Source organism: Paralichthys olivaceus, chromosome 10, assembly GCF_024713975.1.
Source record: "Paralichthys olivaceus isolate ysfri-2021 chromosome 10, ASM2471397v2, whole genome shotgun sequence".
NCBI lineage: Eukaryota > Metazoa > Chordata > Actinopteri > Pleuronectiformes > Paralichthyidae > Paralichthys > Paralichthys olivaceus.
This window is the reverse complement of record NC_091102.1, coordinates 862,452-883,683: the sequence shown is the minus strand read 5'-3', so window position 1 is coordinate 883,683 and position 21,232 is coordinate 862,452. Positions and strand designations below refer to the sequence as shown.

Here is a 21,232-nt window from a genome sequence, read left to right as displayed (position 1 = left end):
TGGTCCAGTGTACATGGGCGGGACATCGATACCACAGCTCCACTCCACAATCACTACGGCACGATGACGTCTCCAACGTGTCTCCTACACGTCTCCCGATGGTTAGATGGCAGTGGACGTCTGCGAGATATTTCAGCTTCATTGAAAGTGGAAATACGTCTTCCAGCTTTATTCACAAGCTGAATATTAAAACTGGAAAGATAAAATTGTGTTTTTCTCCTTATGAATGTAAAATAGCAGATTGTCCGCTCAATGAAAATTAAAGGAGAATATCGACCAACCAATCGAGCGACAGCGCTACAATGAATTTGTGGTTTTTCCTCTAGCACCACCATGAGGTGAGTTATGTCCCCATCAGCTTGAAAAGTCTAAACTTTGGGAATCCTTTGACTTCTCCTCTGAGGTTAATCAAGGTCAATGTCCAGCTGACTGATATCAATGTATGTTAAAAACACTGGTGACCTGCAGCAGGACTTTAGGTGCGTGGATGGGGGGGGGGGGTTCTCCTTAGTTTCCCGGACAGGAAGAGATCAGAGCTGAAAACAATGAGGTGGGGAGCGGTCACTTCCTGTTTCTGTGCTGGTGACAGAACCAACAGCTCTGCCGTCGCTGCTCCACCTCAGTGTCATGATAAAGAAACAAAATGGCATCTGCCTTCAGGTGGACTTCACCAACTGTTCCCACTGACAGAGACATTTTGACTTCAGGTCACGAAAACAAACATTCTGTCCTCATTCCTGTGAATGAATGAGTTGTAGTGATTTTTAAACCACCGGAGGACCCTGGATGTTTAAACACGTTCATGACACCAAACATCTGGTAACAATATATCAGACAAAAGCATTTTTATAGGTTTTATACAAACTTATAACACAAACAAAAAACTGAACATGTGTTAGATTTGGTTGTGATGGTAACTGGAGCCTGAGTCAAACACGAGAGTTAAACCTTTGGCTTTTATTGTGAAACACTTCACCAGAGACTAAACACAAAGCAAAACAAAAGATCCACGAAGTTTTACCATCCTCGGTAGGCGGGGCGGAACACAACACATCATGAACAAGATTCTGTGTTAAAACATTTTCTTCACTACGAAATAAAGCAAAGGAAGAAAAGACATCTGTCGCGGTCAGACTGAGCGGCAGCACCAGGAGAAATCCTGACGGTGGGCCGTCGAAAGATCCATGAAGTTTTCACGGTCGTCAGTCGGCAGGCAGAACACAAGCAACGGTTTCACACCAGTAGATGTCATGTCTCGCTCACACCATGCTCGCTGACTAAAGACCGCGGTCGGAGGAAAGTTGTCGTACGATCGGCAGTCACCAAACACTCACTTCAAAGAACTCTTCAAAGACACTTTTCAAGCGGCTCTGAGACACGAGAGAGATTTTATACAACGTGAGGTTTTTCCAGAGGACGTCTCAGGACCTGAGACACAAAGTGCTGACTACCTGAACGCTGTTCTTTACTTTTCATAATATTAATGAAGCAGGTCTCTGTGGCTGCTCGCTCCTCTGAGGAACCATCAACCAGTCCATTAACTGCTCATCCACTATACATGAGGCACTGGTGCCTCCGCCTCCAACCCTCTGCTCACACCAGCTCCATCAATGGACACAGGTTTAAGGTGAAGATTGCTGCAGACACGAATATTAAAATGTGTGTATGCATGAGGTCAAAGGTCAGGGTCCGAGTCACGCTGCATAAATAATAGTAAACAATAAAACAATTCAAACTTCGATTCATCTACTTCACACAAGTGATATGTGAGGTTTTTATACGACAACTTCAAAAAGACTGTGTGTGTGTTTGAGTGTGTGTGTGTGTGTGTGTGTGTGTGTGTGTGTGTGTTTGAGTGTGTGTGTGTTCTGCTCTCCCAGCTGTCATTATCTTCAGGTGTGGCGGGAACACTGAGCGGATAGACCCACCTCTAACCCAACGCTGCTCTGAATTCCTGAGAATCCACAGCTTCCTCTGTGTGTGTGTGTGTGTGCGTGTGTGAATGTGTGTGTGTGTGTGTGGTAAATGAAAGGGAAGGAAATCAGTGAGGAAGAGGAAGTCAGGGTGGTAAACTCTGGGGGGTGTATCTGCCTCAGGCATGCACACGCATCAATCCAGACACACACACACACAATATATAATGAAACACTTCCACTGTCAACACAACATTGGTTGCAGCATGTTTTTTTTTATGCTACACGTATGAGCCACAGACGTTCTTTATGCTCTTAGTGATTTTGTTTGAACAAAGACAGTGAAGGTTTTAATATGTAGCTATAAAAAGGACATGGAGATCTCCAGTGACATTAAAGGGTAAATGCAGCCATTATCTTATTTACATTTCTTGTATTTGTCTTGTAATTAACATCCCATCAGATTCCAAACCACAGCCAACAATGAACGTCTACTAGCAAGTGAGGGAGTGAGTGTGTGTTTAAATCCTCAAACATGTTATTTCTCTGAGCACCAGAGCTTCATTGTTGTCTAAAAAAACATGAAACCACATCAGGATCTGAACCAGTGGAAGGAAACAGAGAAGAAATGGAAGCAGAGTCTAGTTTGGAATTGACTGCAGATCTATTTTTATCTGGATGTGAGTGACTGAAGTGAACGGAGGTCAGAGTGAAATAAAAATCCTGCAGATGGTTGTTAATGTGAGGCACAAACGAGTAATCTTATGTAATCTCTCTGTGCGCACACACACACTGAATAAAGCTAGGCCGTGTGTGTGTGTGTGTGTGTGTGTGTGTGTGTGTGTGTGTGTGTGTGTGTCCTCTGAAAAGCTGCCAAACACTGCAGAATGCATACTGTCTGGAAACATGGTGGGAGCAGGCTGCTACTCAGCTAATGGACACACACACAGTATAAAACCCACAGATTCACAGTATTAGCTCAGTGTTCATTCATCTGGAGCCTAGCGTAGCATGGAACAGCATAGAATAAGTTAGAATAGAACAGAATAGAACAGACTAGAAGGGGGTCTGGATGACTCCAGGCAGCTGTGGAATCTGGAGCAGTAACAGTAGAAGAAAAGAAAGTAAAACAGCAGAGAACAAAGCTGACAAAGCCACAGGACGCCCACATTTCTGTACAGAGATTGAATCAGCTCATGTCTAGTCTATAACACCGAAGGTCGAGAGGTCGCAGTGATCGGGATCATTCCTCAGCTCCTGGAGCAGAGGAGGAAGTTCTGACACAACGACCGCGAAATCATCGTCACCGCTCTACTACATTTTATCTTACTGACAGTTTTTGCAATGAATAATAAAATGCATCAGACTCAGTGAACAAGGCTGATGTGATAAAATACAGACTGGGTGTGCAAAGACTGTAAAAGGTTGAGAGGTCGGTGGTCAACGAGGTTTAAAACATCCACACGACTTTGTTTTCATTTAGAAACTCGTCATCTCTGCCACAGACACGTGTGGCGTCGACGCTTCACAGTTTTACAGACACTCAAACAGTTTGGACACACACACACACACACACACACACACACACACACACACACACACACATACACACACACACACCCTTATCTGTGGTTGTCTTCGTTCAGCTCTGAGTTACATGAAGCTGTTGGTGGGAAAACACTGCTGCAGTTTGTTTCACTGCAAGTTGAGACTTGTGTGTCTCCTGATATGAAACTAGGCTCAACCAGTGTGTGTGTGTGTGTGTGTGTGTGTGTACCGTCAGACCAGCTGATAAATAAACCTCGTCTTTTAAACACTGACACCAAAAGAAGAAGAAATAATCCAGGTTTCGTTTCATTGAACTGATTTTATCCAACGTGACTTTCTCTGAGTTCATCAACCACGAGAACAAGACGCAAGTACACAAGCTTCAACAGACGAACTACAAAGTGTTACATGTAAGTGCAAGATGACCAGAGGACAAGAGGACCAGAGGACAAGAGGACAAGAGGACCAGAGGACAAGAGAACTATAGTACTAAAGAACTATAGTACTAAAGAACTGGAGAACTAGAGAACTACAAAGTGTTACATGTAAGTGCAAGATGACCAGAGGACAAGAGGACAAGAGGACAAGATGACTAGAGGACATGAGGACAAGAGGACATGAGGACAAGAGGACAAGATGACTAGAGGACATGAGGACCAGAGGACATGAGGACAAGAGGACAAGATGACTAGAGGACATGAGGACCAGAGGACAAGAGGACAAGAGGACATGAGGACAAGATGACCAGAGGACAAGAGGACCAGAGGACATGAGGACCAGAGGACATGAGGACAAGAGGACAAGATGACTAGAGGACATGAGGACTAGAGGACAAGAGGACAAGAGGACATGAGGACCAGAGGACAAGAGGACTAGAGGACAAGAGGACAAGAGGACATGAGGACTAGAGGACAAGAGGACAAGAGGACCAGAGGACAAGAGGACAAGAGGACATGAGAACTATAGTACTAAAGAACTGGAGAACTAAAGAACTGGAATACTAGAGAACTGGAGTACTAGAGAACTGGAGAACTAGAGAACTAGAGAACTAAAGAACTAGAGAACTAAAGAACTAGAGAACTAGAGAACTAAAGAACTAGAGAACTAAAGAACTAGAGAACTAGAGAACTAAAGAACTAGAGAACTAAAGAACTAGAGAACTAGAGAACTAAAGAACTAGAGAACTAAAGAACTAGAGAACTAGAGAACTAAAGAACTAGAGAACTAAAGAACTAGAGAACTAGAGAACTAAAGAACTAGAGAACTAAAGAACTAGAGAACTAGAGAACTAGAGAACTAGAGAACTAAAGAACTGGAGAACTAGAGAACTAAAGAACTAGAGAACTGGAGAACTAGATAACTGGAGAACTAGAGAACTAGAGAACTAGAGAACTAGAGAACTAAAGAACTGGAGAACTAAAGAACTAGAGAACTAAAGAACTAGAGAACTAGAGAACTGGAGAACTAAAGAACTAGAGAACTAAAGAACTAGAGAACTAGAGAACTAGAGAACTAAAGAACTGGAGAACTAAAGAACTAGAGAACTAAAGAACTGGAGAACTAAATAACTGGAGAACTAAAGAACTAGAGAACTAAAGAACTAGAGAACTAGAGAACTGGAGAACTAAATAACTAGAGAACTGGAGAACTAAGACCAGAGGACTCGCTCTGTAAACTCTTTATGAGACGATGTTTGTTGGTGTGAGTTCAAACTGATGCTGCTGACAGAGTGTTGTCGTTCACCAGTGAGTCAGCTCATCATGACTGAACACAGAGAAAAGAGTCCGAGCTGCTGCTGACGGCTCCGAGTCTGATCATCCAACAACACACAGACACACACAGAGACACACACAGACACACACACAGACACACACAGACACACACAGACACACACACAGAGACACACAGACACAGACACAGAGACACACACACAGACACACACACACACACACACACAGACACAGACACACACACACAGACACACACACAGACACACACACAGACACACACACAGACACACACACACATAGACACACACACACACAGACACACACACACAGACACACAGAGACACAGACACACACACACACAGACACAGACACACACAGACACACACACAGACACACACAGACACACACACACAGACACACACACACACACACAGACACACACCGGTCAGAACTGTGTCAAAGTTTCAGTCATGAGAAATGTTTGTTTCCAGAGAACTGATCCAGCATCAGCCTCTGGTCACAACAAGGAAACAACAATCTGTGCAGTTCATTACCCAGAAACCCTTGTTTCACAGGTGACCGTCATGTCAGACCCATGTGATACAGATGTTCACAGATGTTCACCTGAGGAAACTTCACTCCTGCAGATAAACCAACACACCCTGACCTCCGTTTAGAGAAGTGGTGGGGGATTCCACACACACACACACACACACACACACACACAGACAGACAGACAGACAGACAAACACACACATGATGTCCTACCTGCCTCCACTGTGTCTCAGGTCGTAGTGAGTCGCTGTTTGTACATGTATGTGTATGTATGTGTGTATATATATAACCTCCATGTGTAAAATATAGATGTGTATATAATATAGATGTAGATGTATATAATGTAGATGTATGTATAATATAGATGTATAATGTAGATGTATAATGTAGATGTATAATATAATTTAGATGTATATAATAATATAGACGTGTATAATATAGATGTACATATAGATGTATATAATAATTTAGATGTATATAATAATATAGATGTGTAAAATATAGATGTATATAGTTGTAGATGTATAATATAGATGTGTATAATATAGATGTATATAATAATTTAGATGTATATAGTTGTAGATGTATAATATAGATGTAGATGTATATAATAATTTAGATGTATATAATAATTTAGATGTATATAGTTGTAGATGTATAATATAGATGTATAATGTAGATGTATATATAATATATATGTATATATATATAATCATATAACAATCGTCTCAGTGGGACCTCCTACCTGCCTCCACCGTGTCGCTCAGGTCGTGGTGAGTCGCAGTCCGGGGAAACTCCTTCAGTTTCCGGGAGCAGATGTTGAGGACGCCGCTGGCCGCCGCCTCCTCCAGCGCTCTCTCCAAGCCGCGGTTCGGCGGCAGATTCTGGGTCGACGGCGGAGAACCGAGCGGAGGACGAGCCGCTGAGTCCGGTCCTAACGTCGCCATGATGCCCCCCCTCTCCACCGGGTCCGTGTGCGGGTTAATTCCGTGAGAGCACCGGAGCTTCTCACCGGAGCTTCACACCGGAGCTTCACACCGAGCCGAGCCGAGCCGAACCGAGCCGAGCGGGCTGCTGCTTCCTCTGTCCGCCGCCGCGTCACACTCCCTGTCTGCGCGGTGCGGCAAGCGGCACCACATCCGGCCTTCGACTTCAGAATAAAATAAATCAATGACGACAAGAATCAGATAGAGAGAACGTTGGAATAAAAATAATGATAATTTGACTAGATGATGATGATGATGATGATGATGATGATGATGGTGGTAGTGCTAAAGAAAACTACAACTTTTACATGTTAGTTTTTTAATCATAAATCATTTATTCGTAGTTAATAGAGAGTACAGAAGACAGCCTCAAGATAAACACACATTAATATAGTTTATTTTTAAGGTTTGACTTCGCATTGACATCAAGTTAAACTGGTTTGAGTATAAAATGTATTTCTGATTCACGTGTTGGCCTGTTCGACGTTCCACCACCTTACCGGTTTTATTTTGAAGACACTCCAGCTGTGTTTCCGGTCTGTCCTGCATTTCTCCCGGCTTGACGCAGCTACGTCACTGCGGCTGCGCAGAAGAAGAGTGAGACAGCGGCACAGCAAGTTTCACAGCGTCCCCTGCTGGACAGAGTGAGTCAATGCAGCTTCTACTGGTTAGCTGCTGCAGGAATATTGTTTTTAATCTTTATTATTATTATTATTATTATTATTGTTAATCATCATCATCATCATCATCATTATTATTATATAAAATTATTATTATTATTATTATTGTTTATTATCATTGGTATATTATTATTATTAATCATCATTATTATATAAAATTATTATTATTGTTTATTATTATTATTATTATCATTATTATTATTATTATTATTATTATTATTAATCATCATTATTATATAAAATTATTATTGTTTATTATTATTATCATTATTATTATTATCATTTTTATTATTATTATTATTATTATTATTATTATTATTATTATTATTATTATTATTATAATTAATCATCATCATCATCATCATCATCATCATCATTATTATGAATGTGTTTGATTAATATTATGAATCCACAGTGTTATTCTTATTCTTATTATATAAAAGTATTATTATTATTATTTTCCATCATCATTGTTATTATTATTATTATATAAAATGATTAGTATTATTGTTTATTATCATTGTTATTATTATTATTATTATTGTTGTCCATCATCATTGTTATTAACCATTATTATATATAATGACATTATTAATCATCATTATTAATCAGATTAATTCAACATAAACCTTTAGCTTAAATATTATTTTTCTTTGCTTTACTTTGTTTCATATATTTGTTGTTTTCAGCTTGTTGTTCAATAAAGGTTCAAATTTTCAAATCCAAACAGGAAGAGAAGCAGCAGGTGGAAGCCCCTCTTTACTGTGTGTGTGTGGGGGTGTACATATATTTATATATAGATATATAAATATATATGACATATACTGTATATGTACAGTGTCGTGTGAAAAATAAAAGCATGAGTTGATTTGAACTTCCTGTGATTAACATCCACACCTCAAAAGAGAAGTGACACAGGTTTGATAACCAGCTGTTCTGAGGACAAACTGTTAAATACAGGAAGTGTTGATCCCTTCCTGTGTGTGTGTGTGTGTGTGTGTGTGTGTATGTGTGTGTGTGTGTGTGTGTGTGTGTGTGTGTGTGTGTGTGTGTGTGTGTGTGTGTGTGAGTGTGAGAACAGGTTTCCTCGTCTCTGCTTCAGTCGTAAATGAAACGGTGAGTCTTCAGATTTATTTTGATTCATTGTCTCGTCATAATGTCCTGATGAAGTTTCTCAGTGAAACTTTCTTTGCTCTTAAGTTTTAGTAAAACAACAAAGTTTTCTGAAAGTTTATGTTTCAATCTGCAGAAGAGTCATTTCCTGTTTAAATTTACATTAAGATATTTTCAGAACTGAAATCTGAACATCGGTTGAAACCAGTGTTTCATTTTGTTGACATATTAAAGTCAAAGGTTTTTTTATTTCATAAATTTCTTCATATATGAATAAAAACTTCATTAAATCAAACTGTGAATGATCCATAAAAAACCTGAGATTACAAACGGGAATAAAAATGGAAAGTTTGGAGACTGGAAGTGAAACTAAAGAGATTAAAGTTATCATTGTGATTAAAGTTAGTATTGTAGGTCAGTGCTGTTACGAATATATCGACCAATATGTATATATAATTACACATATATGTGTATTTATATACAAACATGATTCCTAAGACATGTGTGTCATCAAATCCTTACAACAAAGAAATACTGTTTAACTCTAAAAGAAAAAGAAAACACAGTCAGACAAACTTAAATTAAGAAGTTATTTTATTTTCAATGTAAAATGTAAAAATAAATGCAAATCTTTTCTTCGTCATTTGTTTTGTAAAATAAAAGTTTTCACGTCGGCAGAGAAGCAGATGTTTCTCGTGTGAAGTGTTTCAACACGTCTCTGGAGTTTCTCGGTGATTCGGTGCAGGTTGGTGAAATGTTGATGAGATGTTGGTTTGAACTCGACCGATGCTCTCGTTTGTTAAAGTTGCTTCATGTGAAGAAACTTCCTGTTCGGAGTGAACGCTGAGGAACTTCCTGCAGAAACAGTCTGAGTTTATTACAGATGTTGTGACTCAGCTGCTCGTTCTGTCTCCTCCTCTGCAGACGTCGGGGTCATGACCTCCACATCTGTCAGCTGGTGTGAGGAGTCGTTCACAGAGTGGAGGACATCTGTCCCCTCGGCCACAGGGACGGTCCCCCTGCAGGCTCCAGGTACAAACAGCAGCTTCTGTTCGATCGCCTGAAATATCACATCATCTACTTCTCGCTCTGGTGTTTTCTCTCTTGACCTCAGAGTTTTGGGATTTTTAACTTTTACACTCACCAAAGAAACGTCTTGTGTTTCCTCTGATCAGATCAAAGTGTAAATATATTTAAATGAATAAATTAAATACTTGTCCTCTCTCCTTCTTCCTCCGAACGTTTCCTCGTCAATCAGCTGCTTCAAGATCGATTCCACTTCTTCTTCTGTCGCCACCCGACACCGCCGGAGGAGGAACGACCACATTTCTCCATCCGCCTCCACATCTGGATTCCTGCCCCCCCCAGTCCACCCCACACTCCAGCTCTGCTCCACTCAACAGTGACGAGGATGATGAGGATGATGAAGATGAAGATGATGGTGATGGAGGCAGAGCGGAGAGCGTCAGGGACGACTCGTCTCCTCTGGATCCAGACGTCCAGAGCTTCCTCCTCCAGAGGAGCAGTCCCGTCGTCTCCAGACGCCACAGGCCCGTCTCGTGGCACGGGGGAGGAGCCTCCTCATCCTGGTAACCACGCACTGTGAAACACTGTCGGGGTTTTCATCCTTCAAGTAACTTTACATCATCGTCAAAGTCAATAAAGTCACTTCATTAGTAACTAAAGTAACTTGGAGCTCGACTGGGAAGACAAAACCTCTGGAGCTCCCCCTGGTGGCTGGCTGCAGTGTGGGTCATAAGACCCGCCTCCTCCCTGTTAGCAGATGGGACATGGTGTCGTCCATCTTTAGAGAAACTGCAGATTCAGTTGATAAAACTCACGTTGACATTTAAACATATATAAATAAATAAATATTGTTTGACAGCTCGTCTCCTGGTTCTCTGGATCAGCCTGCACGTCCCACACTCAGGACGAAGGAGGACTGTCCTCTCTCGTCTTCGCTCCAGGACAAGAAGCAGCGCTGCGTCTCATCTCATCTGAACCATTTTCTGACCTCGCTCTTCCACCTCCCCTCCAGCGGACAGCAGGCATTGGCTGGGGAGCAGAGAGGGCGGCGCCCAACCAGCTGTGATGGCCCTCCCACATCAGGTAGAGTACGCCTGCAGATCTTATATAATAATAAATATAATATAAAAACCTAATTCATAAAATACTCTGGAACCCAAACATCCGCTGGAAGTTCCTCTGTCCGATTCAGTCGTTTGTCTTTTTGTTGCTTCTCAACCAGAAAAACGTTTCAGGAGAAACTTCACCAAAATACTGAAGTGAGAAATCATCGGGAAGAACTGAAAGTAAACAACCGCGTGTGTGTGTGTGTGTGTGTGTGTGTGTGTGTTGTCAGGCCTCTCTACCAAACACAACAGACACAGCAGTGGTTTCCCAGAATTCTCTGCAGACATCTTGAAAATGAGCTGTGATCTAGAAAAGGTGAGTTCAAACTTTTAAAAACTTGTTTTTAGAATTTAAAGTTGAGAATCCGACTGTAAATAAAAAATAAAGATGGACGACATGACGACTCCCTAAAGTCAAATCTCCCCCTGGTGTCTGGCCGAGGTATAGCTCATAAACCCTCCTCCTCCATGTTAGCAGTTGGGACATGTTTCTGTGGCTTCAGCTCGTTCTCTCTCTCTGATGTTTGTTCTCGGTTCTGTTGAACGTCACCACTTCCTGTGTGAACGACAGGAAAACTCTCATTTCGTGGTGGTGGACCTGGTGCTGGAGGCTCTGGAAGCTGTGAAGTGGACTCTGAGCGACGAGCGACGCACGACAGACACACACACACAGCACGACAACAGACAGAGGAACACACACAGACGCACACATGAAGACGAGCGTGGACCAAAGAGCTTCGTCTCCACTGACCGTGGATCTGCAGGTGAGCAGATACTGAACCTGTCATTCAAACATGAAACGTGTTTCACACAGAAACTTTCAGTCGATCAAACTCAAACATTCGTCCTCATGTCGTCAAATAACAGGAAACACGTTTGTTGTGAACAGTTTAAACTTTGTTCTGCTGGAATCTGTTTCTGTGACACGAGGATCGTGTTGTGTTTCACTTTCAGATGCTGGAGGAGACGTGACGCTGACGCTCCGAAGGTAAGAACAACAAACACACCGACTTTAAACGGCTCCGCGTCTTTGCATTGGCTCTGACCTGTGATGTCCCATGATGCAGTGCGGAGTGGCTGGCCCAGCGGCTGGTGCTGGAGTTCAGGAGGAGCTGGCTTCCCTCCCGTGAGCCTCGGCGCGGACGGAGAAGCCTCCGCAGCTCGCTTCAGGAAGTGAGGACATGTGCTGATTGGTTTGTTTCACGATATACCCACAATGCACCCTGACCTCCAGGTCAGCGAAGTGAAGCTAACGTGTAACCTGACAGGTGGCAGGTGGGCGTGTCCTCCAGTCCTGAGTCAGGCTCCACCCCCTGCTCCTTCAAATATGGTTACTTGTGGTTCAGCAGGTCACAAACCGATGAGTGACGTCATGATGGTGGACAGAGTGTTGACCTTCTGAACCCCCCCCCCCCCTCTAGTTACCCGGCACAGGAAGCGTGGTGGCGAGCGGCGGCAGCCTGACGGAGGAGATCAGACTGAGGACCAGGATGAGAGGCTCCCAGAGCTGGGCTCCTCCTCGTCTCCAGATCATCTTCACCGTTCACCCGACGCTCAGGTTTCAACACGTCTGACTCCAGAAACAGAAACGAGCTGAAGAGAAGAAAGATGCTGAAACTTTGTTTCCTCCTTTAGACGCAGTGAAGTCGTGGCCTCACAACACTTCCTGTGTGCAGGATGTGGGACGAAGGTGGAGCCCAGTGAGTAACGTTCTGTAAAGACCAGAGACATGAAGGTCCACAGTGTCACACATGAAGAAACAGCAGGAGACATTTCTAGAACTGAAGAATAGAATAATAATGAGGATTAACAACATTGAGTCTCTCTGTCACCAGGATACATGAAGAAACTGAGGTACTGTGAATACCTGGGCAGGTTCGTCCATCATCTGTTCTATTGTCTTGTCTTCTCCTGAGTCTCTGGACATTAAGCTTCATACTGAATCAATACAAACATTAAAGAAACATTATTATCTGACAGGTATTTCTGTGACTGTTGTCACGGCGGCTCGGAGGCTGTGATTCCTGCTCGAGTTCTGTCCTGCTGGGATTTTAACAGGTCATAAAAACACACTACTTTAAAATAGTTGTGATTGTTATTGAGATACTTTGAGTCTTTATATATATATGTACACACAGTATATATATATATATATATAAATATATATATATATATGTACACACAGTATATATATATATATATATATAAATATATATATATATATGTACACACAGTATATATATATTCACCTTCTTCTGAAGTTTTATTGCTGAAACACTGAAGTGATTGTCTCTCGTGACAGATTCCCTGTGAGTAATTTCTCCAAACAGCTGCTGGACTCAGTTTGGTTCCTGCCTCTGTTCGAGCCGAGCTGCGTCAGTAAGAAGCTCCGCGGCCGGGGGAGGGGCCTGCAGAGGTTCAGTGTGAGTTCAGGACAAATCAGAGACAATGATAAAAACAGTTCATGTAGTTTTATGGATCTTCTCCTGTTTCATCGACCTTCAACAGCTGAACAGTTCGAGTCACATTCATCCATTCACAAAGCGCCTCCATCATCCAAACTCTGTCAGGGAGGAGCCAGGGATCGAACCACGACCTTCTGTCGTGTGGACCACTCGCTCCTTTTCCCCGATCCTGATCCGCACCGACATTTCTGCTCTGAAACATAAAACATGGGTTTTCATAGAAATCACTTTAATAGTTTTTTTCTAAATATCTAATATAATGATAATAAGAAGAAGAAGAATCTTCCCTTATTTGTCCTCATCCTTCATCTTTGTTGTTATTTTCTATGTTTTCTCTTTAATAAAATTCCAGATTATGTTTTTTTTATTTTTAATTATTCTGCCTTATTTTCTTGACTTTATCTTCATGAAATAATCTAAAAAATATCATTCAAGAGCCCAAAGTGACATCATAAGTTATTTTTAACCCAAAAGTCCTGAACGCTGAATTTTAAATTCATTATTTTGTAAGATTGTAATTCTGATCTGAATTCCTTCTGTCTTTTCTTTTCTTCTGTCCTTCCTGTCTTCTGTCTTTCCTTGTTTCTTCTGTCCTTCCTGTCTTCTGTCTTTTCTTTTCTTCTGTCCTTCCCGTCATCTTTTCTCCAGGAGTTGCTGGATCAGCTGTTTAGCGTCAGGAAGCTGCTGAAAACCTGCCGATTATCTGAAAGGTAGAAAGAAGTCAACACTCTGAACATGAACTGTGGGTCGGGACGCTCACGCTCTAAAATCCTTCTGTTGTTCAGAGTATGACAAAGTTGGGACTTGGTGTTTCGTCAGGTCGTTCCAGAGCCTCAGACTCTTGTTTCTAAAACTCTGTCCCCTGACGTCTTCAGCCTCAGACTCTGGATCAGAGGATCAGAGGATCTTAAAGTTTAGATAAAAGATCTGTGAGACCTTCGAGATTAAAAGAAGCTTAAACTCAAGTCAGTGTGATGCTGTGAACACGTTCTGCACATTTTCATCCAGGTGTGACGTGTCTTCAAACACGACTTCGTTAATGAGGACAAGTGAAGTGACGTCCTGCTGGTCTCAGGTACCTTCATCAGTCTTAATGTGTTTGTGTCTCAGGGTGATGACTGAGTTCGAGCAGCTTCCCGCTCACCTCGTCCTCCAGCAGCCGCCCCTCCTCTCCATGGACGACCTCCTGAGGCTGAGGAAGGGTCAGCTCGGGGCGCAGGTCAAAGCCGTGGTGCACGCCGCCATCGCTCACGTCGAGGAGTGCGAGGTCAGTCTAAAATTAAACAAATCTAATGTGGACACGTGTGTCCCGGTTCAGGGGCCTCATCCTGCGGGGGCTGCATCTGAAGACAGGGACGTGACTTGACTGTTAACGAGCAACCGACCGGTGGACTGGTCTCAGGCCAACGTATCCCAGGATGCATTGTGCACCAGTGACAAAGCTTGTCAGCTAGTTATGGTTGAAACGAAGCATTAGAACGATGTTTGACTATTTCCGTGAGATTTGTGTATTTCTGATCCTCGGTGAATCTCCTCTTCTGTAACACGTGTTGTGATTTCTCTGCCGCAGCTTTGTCTGGCTCGAGGTTTCATCTGTGAATTCTGCAGAGAAGGAAACGTCATCTTTCCCTTTCAGAGCGACACGTGCAGCCGATGTCCAGGTGCAGACAGAGCAGAGACGCTTCTGATCCGTGAGAGTGAAGAAGCTGAATTATGTCGTAGAGGCCAAGTGTTTACTGAGGAGGTTATGTTTCCACCCCCGAACTGGATGTGTTATGGGTCAGAGCAGAACTCGTTCAGTGTGGATGTTGATCCGGATCAGTTGGTTTTTATCTCTGTCTTAGTTTTTCAACATTTTCACAGATTTGTAAGAGAAACATTCACGGATGTTTCAGAGGACTGATGTTTGAGTGCTGCCCCTGGTGGACACACTTCTACTTTCATGTCACATGTTAGATTCAATAGTTCTCTGTGAAAATCATTTCTGCATGAAATCTGAAAAACCCCAGTGAGACCTCGGCTGACTGAGTCTCTCTCCTCACAGTTTGCAGGACCTGTTTTCACAAACACTGTTTTGTGGAGAAGAAATGTCCGAAATGTTCACGGATCCAGTCTCGGAGGAAACAACCCGATGGATCCATGAAGAGTGAGAACTGAACGGCTGCAGCTTCATTCCTGTGAAACACTGTTGAACCTGACGTGTGAATAATAATGTTTATTAATGATAATAAATCTAAACTCAAACCCTCCAAGTATTCACGTGACTGTTCTCTGATCAGCTTCTCAAACATGAATCTGACTCTGGACTCGTTCACACTTGGTTTGTTTCTGTTCTGGTTCTGTTGGTTCACAGTGAAAACACTTTGTTTGGACTTTGGGACAAATCACAGGAAGTAGAGACTCATTGAACCATAGAAGAAGAAGAAAATCTGGATTAAAATATAAAGCAGCGTGAATAAAGTTAAGAAAAGTGAACTTGTAAAGAGCTGAACCTCAACTCTCTGTGGATCAGTGTCACACACACACACACACACACACACACACACACACACACACACACACGCCTCTCCATTAGTGTCTCCTAATGACTGTGACACAGGACGTTGGTGTCTCTACAGTCGGAGGTGTGAAGAAAACAGTTCACACAAACACACGATGCAACAACAACAACACCTGATGCAACAGCTGCTGAAGCATCGAGACTTTTTAAAGTTGATGTCAAGATGAGAAAGTTTATAGACGGCCACATAGATGATATATATATATATGTATATATATATATATATATATATACATATATATATATATATATATATATATATATATATATGTATATATGTGTATATAAATATATACATATATCAGGGTGAGTTCACTAATAATAATATCATTATAGTTAGTTGTGAATATTGAATGAGGAAAAAACACATTTCAGAGAGTTTGAGTTTCAGTTTGTCTCTGAATTCTGTCCAAACATTCACTTGGACTCCCTAATTAACTAATTAACTAATTAAGTAATTAAGTAATTAAGTGATGAGCTGATTAGATTTTGGTGTTCGAAGGTCGAAGGTCAAAGGTCAGAGGGGTTTGTTTGAATCTGGAATACTTCTGTAGTTTTTCTGTCGTCTGCTGTGAGTCAGTGAGAGAGGACGTCTCTCAGAGATGGAGATGAGGGACGTCTCTCAGAGATGGAGATGAGGGACGTCTCTCAGAGATGGAGATGAGGGACGTCTCTCAGAGATGGAGATGAGGGACGGCTCTCAGAGATGGAGATGAGGGACGTCAGAGTCCAACAGACGAGAGAGAACGAGGGGATAAATTGAGAACCTGTGAGAGACGTCAGGCAGTTACATGAAGTAACCAGGGAGCTCTGAAGATGGAGGACGGAGCGCCGCTCTGCTTTCCACTTCACATCAACTCCTCCTGCAGGAGGCCCACCCCCGCCTGGCCTGAGGCGGTGCTGGTGCTCGTCGTGCCGTACTCGGTGTCCGTCCTCACCGTGGCTCTCAACCTGCTCGTCATCATCTCCATCTCCCACTTCAGGCAGAGACACCTCTCACACTGTGTCTTATTTGTTCTGCCATGTTTGAATTTCATTTATATTACAGCTGAGGCCGATCACTTCATCTCTTCTTTGTTTGCTCTCTCTCTCTCTCTCTGTCTGTCTCTCTCTCTCTCTCTCTCCAGGCAGCTCCACACTCCCACCAACATCCTCCTCCTCTCTCTGGCCGTCTCAGATTTACTCGTGGGCCTCCTGCTGATGCCGGGAGAAGTCCTCAGAAAGTCGTCCTGCTGGTTTCTCGGTGATCTGGTGTGTTCTCTCTATAATTACGTGTCCTTCATCGTCACCTCGGCCTCAGTCGGAGACATGGTGCTGATATCTGTCGACCGCTACCTCGCCATTTGTGAGCCTCTGCGTTACGGGAGCAGAGTCACTGAGGGGAGAGTCAAAGTGTGTGTGTGTGTGTGTTGGCTCTGCTCTGTTTTCTACAGCAGCCTCTTCCTGAAGGACGACCTGACGCATCCAGACAGGTTCAACTCCTGTTACGGACAATGTCTGATCGTCATTGATTACGTTGCAGGAGCCGTGGACCTGGTCCTGACCTTCGTTGTCCCCATCACTGTGATCGTGGTTCTGTACACGAGGGTGTTTGTGGTGGCGGTGTCTCAGGCTCGTGCGATGCGCTGCCACGTCACAGCCGTCACGCTGCAGCTCTCAGTGACCGTGAACACCAGGAGGTCGGAGCTGAAGGCAGCCAGGACTCTCGGTGTCCTCGTCCTCGTCTTTCTCGTTTGTTTCTGTCCATATTACGGAGTTTCTCTGGCAGGAGACGACCTGCTGAATTCCTCCTCTGGGACCTTTGCGATGTTCCTCTTCTACTCTAACTCCTGTTTCAACCCACTCATCTACGCACTGTTCTACCCCTGGTTCAGGAGAGCAGTGAAACTCATCGTCAGTCTTCAGATCCTGCAGCCGGGTTCATGTCAGGCGAACGTCCTGTAGAGGAAAAGACGTTTCCCTTCAGAACGTGTCAGAATATAAGAAATATAGAATCTGATTCATCACAAGTCTCTTTTTCCTCTGTGGTGAAAACAGACGAGTAGAGACGTGATGGAGAGAAGACGTGTTCAGCAGCACACACACGTAACATGTAACATGTATGTGTCCCTGTTATATGTCTCACGGTTCATGATGATATACATTCACAATATATATGAGGTTTATTTAAATATCTCTATAGATTCTATTTGGTGTTATATGATATGATGACGTACGTGTTTATTAAAACAACACGTCGTACATTCTTACATGAGTTTATTTATTACACGTGTATCTTTTATATTTCGTATGTAAATATAAAAGATACAGATAAAAATAATCTGTGACTGTTGTAAAAGTTGTTTTATCCTCTAACTTTGTAACTTTCAAAATAAATCTCATCAGCATCATAACTGAGGCTGCTGCTCTATCGGAGCTGTGATGTCACAGGAAGCGTCCCGTCAGAGTCGTGGGCCTCGGATGCAGAACTAATCCGATTGGAGAGAACGAAGCTCGTGTCCATGTTCCTCCACGTTAATCCAATGACACGCCATCACCTCGCTGCAGGAGCCACAGGGACACACGGAGCTCTGGGTTTTCAGGTCATCTGAACTGGCTTCAAGAATACAACACAATATGTAGATTTTATTTCATCAAGTGATTAAATTAAAACCAGAGTGATCAGAAACATTTCAAACATCAGTGAGATAAGAACATCTCACGTCTTCACGGAGAGATTCTGTTGATCAACAGTTTCACTAGGTTCAATATTTAATGGTGATTAGTTTTAATCCTTAGTTTGGTGAAAATAGAGATTTCCTGATGTTTCTCAACGACACTGACGTGTCCTCACACATCAGTGCAGCAGAAGATCCCTTCACATGTGAGCTCTGTTCCTTGACTCCTTCACTCTTCTACTGCTCAGCACTAGATGGCAGTAAGAAGCAGAGACACGTCCATGCAGCTGCAGTTAAAACACTGATGTTTGAGCTGTTTCTCTTTAATTGTCCTCTCTCTGTCCCAAACATCGGTCTTGGCACCTTGAAACTTTGGTGAACGTTATTCAGAAACCAGAATGAATATAAGACGTATAAATATCTGTATATATGTGTATTTATAATCCAGGTCCGTTAATTCATCTCTGAAAAAATCTGTGAAAGTGTTGGAAACATTTGTTTGAAAAAAATCCTGAATTCCTGAAAAATTGAATGAAATTGAAAATTGAATCTTTTCCTGATTTCACTGTGTGTGTGTGTGTGTGTGTGTGTGTGTGTGTGTGTGTGTGTGTGTGTGTCAGAGTAACCATGTATTTGAAGAATCTGTTCCCAGGGATGAATCTCGTTGCCCCCTGCTGGGAGCTGTGGTTCACTGATGTCAGGGAAACACTCGGCTTCTTATTTTCTGCCTCGATGAAAAACGTTTATGACTCAGACGTTGAAACGATGTGAAGCGTCTTCGCTCCTCAAACCACTTCGGTCGCACTTCAGACAGAAAGCGTAAAGTCTGCAGCAGGAGGAGACTCGTCCATTCAGACTTTAAACGGAGTTTGAGGATGAAACACTGCAAAATGTAAAATTAATTAAAGGACAATAAAATGGACAAGAGCTGAAACCTGAGTTTTCCTGTGACTTATTAAAGTTGAGTGAAATCAACAACGACACAGAGACGATCAACCTGCAGAATAATAATAAAATAATAAGCATCTCAAGTTATTTTACTATTCAACACGATATTTACAGATGTTTGTGCAGATGTGAGGCCGCAGCTGTTCAGAGAGGAAAGAAACAGACGCTCCCATATGTTCATATGTTTGTTTGATAGATTCATATAATATTCACGTTGAACAGTCAAATCTGAAGCTTTTTCCACTTCGTCTAAAAAAGAAATATCTGTTCACAACCGAATACAAACGCTCAAACAACCAGACAGGACCAGTAGGTGGCGATAGAGTCTATGTAATGTTGTTTGAGGAGACGTTTGTGAATGTGGAGCAGTGATGACATGGCTCCTCCCCTCAGAATGACCCCTCCCCCATTGGACCCCCCCCCCCTCCTCTCAATGGCCCCTCCTCCTCTAGAGCTCCTCCCCTCTGTGCCTATGTCACACACAAGACCCGATGACCTCGTTAGACGATGGCTTGAATATAAATGAACTTCCTGTTTGGTCTCACACGCTCAGGTGGGACAGGACCGGAGCTGATTGGTCCATGAGGACAGACAGGAGACAGACAGGAGAGAGAGAGAGGCCGACAGAGCGAGTCTGAAGAAATGATGAGAGACACTGAGACACAGTGAGTGGACGAGCGAGACAGTAATAACCCTTCAGACTGAGAGAGAGAGAGAGAGAGAGAGGAGTTGAAGAGAGACGGAGACGCTCGGCGTCCTCGAATGGTTTCAAAGTGAAGAACTGAAACATCAGTTTCAGGGACACAAGTTTCAAATCAAAGAAACACGTCACCATCTTAATGTCCCAGTCACCATGGCAACCAAACCGTCTTCACAGCAAACGTGTCCATTAAGAACGACTCCGACGTTAAACATGTCTCGTTTATATGAATTAACACACGTCAAGTCCCGCCTCCTGCTGCTCTACAGGCTCCGCCCCTCGTCTGAATGTTCACCTTGTTGTGAACGAGTCGGACGATCGGCCGCTTCACACACTGACTACACAACATGACTACACAACAAGACTACACAACATGACTACACAACATGACTACACAACATGACTACACAACAAGACCACACAACACGACTACACAACATGACTACACAACAAGACTACAGAACATGACTACACAACATGACTACACAACATGACTACACAACATGACTACACAACAAGACCACACAACATGTCCACACAACATGACTACACAACATGACTACACAACAAGACCACACAACATGTCCACACAACATGACTACACAACATGACTACACAACATGTCTACACAACATGACTACACAACATGACTACACAACATGACTACACAACATGTCCACACAACAAGACTACACAACATGACTACACAACATGACTACACAACATGACTACACAACACTACTACACAACAAGACTACACAACAAGACTACACAACAAGACTACACAACAAGACTACACAACATGACTACACAACAAGACTACACAACATGTCTACACAACATGTCCACACAAAATGACTACACAACAAGACTACACAACAAGACTACACAACATGACTACACAACATGACTACACAACATGACTACACAACAAGACCACACAACACGACTACACAACATGACTACACAACAAGACTACAGAACATGACTACACAACATGACTACACAACAAGACTACACAACATGACTACACAACAAGACTACACAACATGTCTACACAACATGTCCACACAAAATGACTACACAACAAGACTACACAACAAGACTACACAACATGACTACACAACACGACTACACAACACGACTACACAACATGACTACACAACATGACCACACAACATGACCACACAACAAGACTACACAACATGACTACACAACATGACCACACAACATGACTACACAACA

General features: G+C 42.8%; 3 protein-coding genes across 17 annotated transcripts in view; 2 read left to right on the top strand and 1 right to left on the bottom strand.

Moving 5' to 3' along the window:
* Nucleotides 1-6,731, bottom strand: part of lrch1 (leucine-rich repeats and calponin homology (CH) domain containing 1) — a 40,216-nt gene extending 33,485 nt beyond the window's left edge. For all 9 annotated transcript variants that reach the window (XM_069533348.1, XM_069533352.1, XM_069533349.1 and 6 more), the window contains exon 1: nt 6,492-6,731. In XM_069533348.1, coding sequence (XP_069389449.1) covers nt 6,492-6,693 — 202 coding nt within the window. In that variant the 5' untranslated portion in view covers nt 6,694-6,731. The remainder of the gene's footprint in view (nt 1-6,491) is intronic.
* A 487-nt stretch (nt 6,732-7,218) lies between these two features.
* On the top strand, nt 7,219-15,374 carry rubcnl (rubicon like autophagy enhancer). 7 transcript variants are annotated; one of them, XM_069533358.1, is made up of 18 exons: nt 8,365-8,528; nt 9,189-9,270; nt 9,450-9,557; nt 9,784-10,114; nt 10,411-10,634; nt 10,888-10,973; nt 11,229-11,421; nt 11,612-11,645; nt 11,725-11,830; nt 12,079-12,215; nt 12,293-12,357; nt 12,493-12,532; nt 12,638-12,715; nt 12,960-13,080; nt 13,771-13,832; nt 14,233-14,389; nt 14,693-14,783; nt 15,167-15,374. In XM_069533358.1, exons 3-18 carry the CDS (start codon nt 9,461-9,463, stop codon nt 15,277-15,279), a joined length of 1,935 nt encoding a protein of 644 aa, XP_069389459.1. In that variant the 5' UTR covers nt 8,365-8,528; nt 9,189-9,270; nt 9,450-9,460; the 3' UTR covers nt 15,280-15,374. The 7 variants fall into 7 exon arrangements, with proteins under 7 accessions (XP_069389458.1, XP_069389462.1, XP_069389455.1 ...); XM_069533360.1 differs by having other exon boundaries at nt 8,408-8,528; nt 9,204-9,270; XM_069533357.1 differs by lacking the exon at nt 9,189-9,270 and having other exon boundaries at nt 7,219-8,528.
* Nucleotides 15,375-16,359: 985 nt separating this feature from the next.
* On the top strand, nt 16,360-17,769 carry LOC109627485 (trace amine-associated receptor 13c-like). Its single transcript, XM_069533362.1, has one exon. It carries the CDS (start codon nt 16,499-16,501, stop codon nt 17,624-17,626), a length of 1,128 nt encoding a protein of 375 aa, XP_069389463.1. The 5' UTR covers nt 16,360-16,498; the 3' UTR covers nt 17,627-17,769.
* The last annotated feature ends 3,463 nt before the right edge of the window (nt 17,770-21,232 follow it).